The sequence below is a fragment of the Vidua macroura genome, chromosome Z (assembly GCF_024509145.1).
Source record: "Vidua macroura isolate BioBank_ID:100142 chromosome Z, ASM2450914v1, whole genome shotgun sequence".
Taxonomy (NCBI): domain Eukaryota; kingdom Metazoa; phylum Chordata; class Aves; order Passeriformes; family Viduidae; genus Vidua; species Vidua macroura.
Window position 1 is genome coordinate 81,150,781 of NC_071611.1, and position 7,327 is coordinate 81,158,107.

General features: G+C 51.9%; 1 protein-coding gene across 1 annotated transcript; it reads right to left on the reverse strand.

Annotated features, from left to right (window-relative positions):
- Window positions 1–3,928: 3,928 nt before the first annotated feature.
- Window positions 3,929–6,670, reverse strand: LOC128822425 (loricrin-like). The gene is made up of 2 exons (XM_054004125.1): window positions 5,773–6,670; window positions 3,929–4,170 (listed from the first exon to the last, which is right to left on the reverse strand). The coding sequence occupies exons 1-2, from the start codon at window positions 6,668–6,670 to the stop codon at window positions 3,929–3,931; spliced, it is 1,140 nt and encodes a 379-aa protein (XP_053860100.1).
- Window positions 6,671–7,327: the final 657 nt, after the last annotated feature.

Here is a 7,327-nt window from a genome sequence, read left to right on the forward strand (position 1 = left end):
TTTCTGCGACTCAGCTGGCATTGCAGTCATATGTGTAACTTTTGTGTAAACATATGTGTAACTCATTGAGCAATGAGAGCAGTAAGAGCAAATCAAGTAATTTACAGGAACTGATTACTTTCTTTCAATTTACCCGAAAAAATCAGCGCTTTAGGCAACAGAAGTTGGTAGTTTGCCTTTGAAAGTATCTTATCCACTACTGGACCTGTTCAGTCCAAAGACTGCCCTCAGTATTTTCCTTTTGTCACTTCCTAAACCAGATTCCTGCTGTCTAATGGAATAAAACTCGCTCATTTCTGGGGTGTGCAGGGCAGAACCACTCATGACACCTGTAAGAGCTGCAGAAAGTGTGGTGAAAATGCCAAGTGTTTTGCTAACTTGAGTGCTGGTGGCAGAAGCTTTCCTGTTTTCTGCTTACACACTATTCATTACAAAGTCTTGCTCCTCATCTTTTCTTCCTCCCTTGGCTTCTTGATCACTCTCCATTTCTGCCCCACCAATTCACCCCCCAGGGTGAAGAAAAAAGAAAAGTAATTAAGAGCAAAACATGTTGAGCTTACAGAAGCTGAGAAAACACTCCTAGCCTGGCTCGTGGAAGAGGCCCAGCTCTGAGATGTAGAGTTAACAGCAAAAGAATCCTCAGAAAAGCCTGGACACGGCCCAACGTGCTAATAAGTCAAATCAGGTTCCAAGACAAGGCAGAGATAGCACAGATCAGAAGACAAAAATCAATGAATATTCTGGAGAGGGCTGTGTAAAGATTGTGTGATGAAGTGCTAAGTCAAAAGTGTGTTTATATGAAAATCATTCTCCTGATACAATCAGGCAGGATGGAGACCATGCAAATTCCTTTTACAGAGCCCATCCATCTATCTCCAGAGAAAGTGATGTTAGGAGAGAGATAATCTGAATTTTTTTCCATGAATTTTTTGTTGGCGTTCCATTTCTTAAGCAGTCAAAATGAGAATACTCTGAAAAAAGGAAAAGAATATGTTGAAAGGAGTTTTAAAGAGCTACAAATATCTCACTGAAACCTGACAACCAGTCTGAAGAAAACAACCTCATAGTGTAAAAAGCCCAACTTGTAAAAAAGAAAGAGAAAACTCTGTAGACTGAGAATCTATAAATAATCTCAAATGGAAAGCTGACTGTTCAGCTGGCATAAAATAATTTCCTTTATTTTCAGTCGGTTTGGAAAACCAGCCTTTTAGTATAATTCCTTTTGATTAAATATTTTTTAATGGGTGTTACTTTATTTGTCACCATATCTGTATTTCTCTTCTGGGTTTCTCATTCTTTTTCAGTAAAAAAATTTGCATGAATGAGTAGGGTTGTTTCCAGAAAAGAAAAAAAAAAATCATAAATAAAAAGAGTATGTTCTTCTGCATTTTTTTTTTCCTCCTGCAGATTTCAGTAGCTTTATACCAGTGACTCATAGCGTCCACCCTGCTGAATTTTCCAAGCAGAGGAAGTGCATAACTCACATTTTTCATCATATTATTAGCTCTTACCTTACATCTTCCTCAGTGGGACCAAGTGTGCTTCGTTTCTGCTGCCTGAACCCTTCCCTTTTCCTGGATTCAGAGTGAGCACCTCCCTGAAAATGAAATTCAGGGTGAGTGGCCACAGGAAGAGTGAAGGAGGAGATGTCTGGGGGTGCCTTGGGGACCAGCAGCAGATCCACCGCTGATCTGCAAGACTTGTGCAGGAAGAATAATGGTGAAATTTGAAGACAACTGGCAATAAAAGAGGTGCTAATAACCTAAAAGCAGTTGCATAGAGGAAATGGACTATGCATTTCATGTAGGTCAACAATCTAACTGCAGGAAGATGTGCCTGCTTTTTCTTTAACACCTGATTTTTCTAACAAATCCTAAATGTACCTCGCTGTGTCACTAAAGAACACTAATTTTTATATCAGGTGTGTATGTTTATGATTTTATCTCCTTTTTGTCTCCTCCCCCCACATAAAACCCTGATGGGCACCAGCCACTGTAATTGGAAAATTTCTAAGAATTTCAGGGTGGCAGGACTTTTACAGGCTTTAAAAGCAAGTCCCTCGAGAAGTGAGTAACACAAAATCAAACACACAGCGATAAAGCTGTTAAAAACAAACCCCTGAAATTCTTCCTCCCCTGTTTTTTTAGGTTTATTTGGAAGATTATGCTTAGGTGCTGTATTCCCAGCGTCCTTCTCCTCAAAGCCTGAAAAATAGCCAGTTTTAAGTGGCAACAGTGGGAGTTTCCAAAATGTTTTCCCATTGTAGTCCAATGCAACATGAATGACAATACTTGCTTTTGCAGAGAATGCCATCTTTGCATCCATATTAAAAAGGAAAATTCAAAAATCTTTCACAAAATGTTACTGAATGTTCTTTTTTTTTTTTTTTTTTTTTTTCCCTTCTTGAGTTGTTGCTGTGGTCTGAGGTGCCAGGAATAATAATCAGCAGGCCTGTGAAGTTGCTCCTAGGTAAAAGCAAACCTAATATCTATTCATCTTATCTGAGCTGGGTTTAAGCAAACAGCTTTCACTCTGCACCCTTTCATGGTCAGATACTGGGAGGGGGAAGAAAAGAACCTCAACTATGCTTGGAAGAAAGGCAATAAGCATCCCAGATCACTATTATAGATATAGTTACTTAATGTTTCTGGATGATGATGGATGTGCACGCAGCAGTGCTCTGCATGTGGAGCAGCTCTTCAGCTGGAGTTAACTCCACGTCTCTCAAAAAACCCTCCACAGGGCTGATACAGAAATATCACTATCAAGATATGCAGATTAGGCCTCCAGAAGTGTCAGAACTGTGTGAAATCAGGGTGGTTTGGGTTTTTTTTTTTTTTTTTTTTTTAACCTCTGTTGAGTGCTAATCAGGCAAGTTTCGTTTGAGACACTGCACCAGCTCATGTCATGCTGAGCAGAGCTCTTGGGTTTAACCCAAAACCCGCGCAGAATTGCATTTCCCTCATCAAACAAACCTTACAATGAACATTCTGCTTGTTTTGAACCTATGCCTTTGGTCAACAAAATGATAACATCTCTCTATTACTTAATAGACGGAAACACATGTATTGCCCCAAAATAACATTCCTGTGCCCAGCAATGTTCAGTTGTGGGGGCCTGAAGGATGGCTATGGAAAAGCCAGGAAAAAAATGAACTTTCCATGGATATATCCTCTTGGTATCCAGCAGCTCCATTAGCTGGTCTTCAAACCACCATAAGGTGCTAGAACCAATTTTAAGATTTACAAGAAGGCTTTATTTTAAGACTCTGTGATGTTTCATCCTCTTAGTTACCTGAACCTGAGTTATAACTGGGGAAAAAAAGAAAAAAATACAATGGAAAACCACACAGGTTCACTTTGCAGCTCCCTTTGGTTTACTCTGTCTAATAAACCTAAAAGAGAGCCCCTAAACAAAAAAAATAGGGCTCCTAAAAGCCTTGCTGACCCCAACCCCACAGCACAGGGTGTGGATGAACTGGGCTCTCTCAGCCCAAACCCGCTGCAAATAAAAACAAGTAAACAACCCAAAGAAGGGTGCTGGGGAAATGAACATCATGAAACATGAGGGCAGTGAAAAAACTCGGCGAAATGCCCATTTCTGGTCACTTTCATGGCGCTCCTGGGGGCTCCAGCTCTCCCCACGGCATCTCGCCACGGTGGGGAGGGACAGGGTGGGGGCAGCAGGGCAAGAAGGGCCCCGAGAGTTGGGAACAGGAGGGGGACACTGTCCCAGCCTGGCTCTCCCGGGTATCCCCTGCATCCCACCGCACATCCCGCATCCCTCCGTGCATCGTGCCCCACATCCTGCATCCCACATCCTGTACTCCTCTGTGCATCCTGCCTCGCATCCACATCCCGCCCGGCATCCCGCGTCCTGCACCCCTCCCTGCATCCTGCTCTGCATCGCGTATCTCACCCCACATCCCTCATCCTGCCCCGCGTCCATCCTGCCCCGCATCCCTCCCTGAATCCCGCATCCTGCCCCACATCCGCGCCCCGGATCCCGCGTCCTGCTCCACGTCCTGCCCCGCACACCGCCACGCGTCCTGCCCCTCATCCCACGTCCTGCCCCGTATCCTGCCTCCTGCGTCCTGCCTGCATCCCGCCACACATCCCACATCCCACTTCCCACATCCTGCATCCCGCCTCCTGCTCCCCATCCCACGTCCTGCATCCCATATCCCACATCCCGCATCGCGCAACCCACATCCCACATCCCTCATCCTGCTCCCCATCCCGCTCCCCATCCCACATCCTGCTCCCCATCCCACATCCCTCATCCCACATCCCGCATCCTGCATCCCGCTCCCCATCCCACATCCCACTCCCCATCCCACATCCCACTCCCCCTCCCACATCCCTCATCCCACATCCCGCATCCTGCATCCCGCTCCCCATCCCACATCCCACTCCCCATCCCACATCCCACATCCCACATCCCACATCCCTCATCCCACATCCCACATCCCACATCCCACATCCCGCATCCCGTTCCCCATCCCTCATCCTGCTCCCCATCCCGCTCCCCATCCCACATCCCACTCCCCCTCCCACATCCCTCATCCCACATCCCACATCCCACATCCCGCATCCTGCTCCCCATCCCTCATCCTCCTCCCCATCCCACATCCTGCATCCCATATCCCGCATCCCGCATCGCGCAACCCACATCCCACTTCCCACATCCCACATCTCACATCCCTCATCCCGCTCCTCATCCCACATCCCACATCCCATCCCACATCCCATCCCGCACCCCGCATCCCGCTCCCCATTTCACATCCCGCATCCCGCATCCCACATCCCATTCTCCATCCCGCATCCCGCATCCCGCATCCCACATCCCATTCTCCATCCCGCATCCCACATCCCATTCTCCATCCCACATCCCGCATCCCACATCCCACATCCCACATCCCTCATCCCACATCCCACATCCCACATCCCTCATCCTGCTCCCCATCCCGCTCCCCATCCCACATCCCACTCCCCCTCCCACACCCCTCATCCCACATCCCACATCCCACATCCCGCATCCCGCATCGCGCAACCCACATCCCACTTCCCACATCCCACATCTCACATCCCTCATCCCGCTCCTCATCCCACATCCCACAAGCCACATCCTGCATCCCCATCCTACATCCCACATCCCACATCCCGCATCCTGCATCCCATTCCCCATCTCACATCCCGCATCCTGCATCCCGTTCCCCATCCTACATCCCACATCCTCCATCCTGCAGCCCACAACCCACATCCCTCATCCCGTTCTCCATCCCACATCCCACATCCCATTCTCCATCCCATATCCCACATCCCGCAACCCACTCCCCATCCTGCATCCCACATCCTGCTCCCCATCTCACATCCTGCATCCCACATCCTGCTCCCCATCTCACATCCTGCATCCCGCTCCCCATCCCACATCCCACATCCTGCATCCCACATCCCATCCTGCACCCCGCATCCCGCTCCCCATTTCACATCCCACATCCCACATACCTCATCCCGTTCTCCATCCCACATCCCACATCCCGTTCTCCATCCCACATCCCTCATCCCGCTTCCCATCCCGCATCCCACTCCCCATCCTACATCCCGCTCCCCATCCTACAACACACATCCTGCTCCCCATCCCACATCCCACATCCCGCATACCTCATCCCGTTCTCCATTCCACATCCCACATCCCGCAACCCGTTCCCCATCCCCCATCCCGCATCCAGCATCCCACATCCCACATCCCACATCCCACATCCCATCCCACGTCCTGCATCCCACATCCCACTCCCCATCTCACATCCCTCATCCCGCTTCCCATCCCGCATCCCACATCCCGTTCTCCATCCCACATCCCTCATCCCGCTTCCCATCCCGCATCCCGCTCCCCATCCCACATCCCACATCCCCCATCCCTCATCCCGCTTCCCATCCCGCATCCCGCTCCCCATCCCACATCCCACATCCCCCATCCCATATCCCGCTCCCCATCCCACATCCCCCATCCCGCATCCCGCTCCCCATCCCACATCCCCCATCCCGCATCCCGCTCCCCATCCCGCATCCCACATCCCCCATCCCATATCCCGCTCCCCATCCCACATCCCCCATCCCGCATCCCGCTCCCCATCCCGCATCCCACATCCCCCATCCCACATCCCGCTCCCCATCCCGCATCCCGCTCCCCATCCCGCATCCCACATCCCCCATCCCATATCCCGCTCCCCATCCCACATCCCCCATCCCGCATCCCGCTCCCCATCCCACATCCCACATCCCCCATCCCACATCCCGCTCCCCATCCCGCCCTCATCGCGCCCTCCCGCGGGGCCCCGCGGCTCCTCCCGCCCCTCTCGCTCCGGCCCCGCCGCCGGAGGTGTGTTTTCTCGCCGTGCCCCATCAAAGCCCCCTCTGTTATTGAAATCCGAGGCCGCTTCCTCCGCGGCGGAGGCGGCGATGGACGGGCGGGCCGGGCTCCCGCCGCCCCGAAGAAACGTCCCTTTGTTCGGCCGGGAGGGGCCGGTGCCGCCCCACCCGGGGCTCTCAGCACCCGCTCGGCCCCCGAGGGGGGTGGGCAGCCCCCGCCCGACCCCCGGGCTGCCCCAGCACGGAGTGAGCTCGGTGCCCCGGGGGCGGGGACCCAGCCCCCGGCCTCGTCCGAGCATCCTTGGTCCCTAAATTCCTCCCCTGAGGCCACCTGCACCTCGTTGTTTTACAGCACGTAAAATAACGTGCACTGCACGCCTTTCACCCCCGCCCCCTCGCCTCCCAAATTTTATTAATAACCTCAAACTGATAGCCTGATACTTCTTTGTGGGATTGTCGGGGTGTCCTGCGAAGTCGGACTTCCATGACGCTTGTGGGTCCCTTCCATCTCAGGATACCCCATGATTCCAGACAGAGGCGTGTTTATTTGCCTGGGGTCTGTTTTATTTTCGTTTTCTTTTTCCTTCCAGTGGGCTGTGCTGTGAAGTCGCCGACGAGGCGCAGCAGTGGTGACCCCGGCTGGGTGACGCTGGTGAAACCCGCGTCCCCTCGGACGTGCCTCGGCTCCGGGATGTGTCAGGCTCCGGCATTTCCTGATCGGGCAGGATTGATGGGCCGCAGCCTCTTTTGATGGTGCGGGCTGAGGGTTTGACACCCACCATGATAAAAGCTTAGCGGAGTCTCCGGGCTGGGAAATGATGCCGGGGGTTTGCAGTGGGTGGTGACACAGCCACATTCTCCTGTCCAGCGTCGGAGAAGGAGAGGGTGGGTGGGAAGGGGAAGGGGAAAGGATAAAATTAATCCACAGGACCGAGTTGGCTGGACCACCTGTGCTT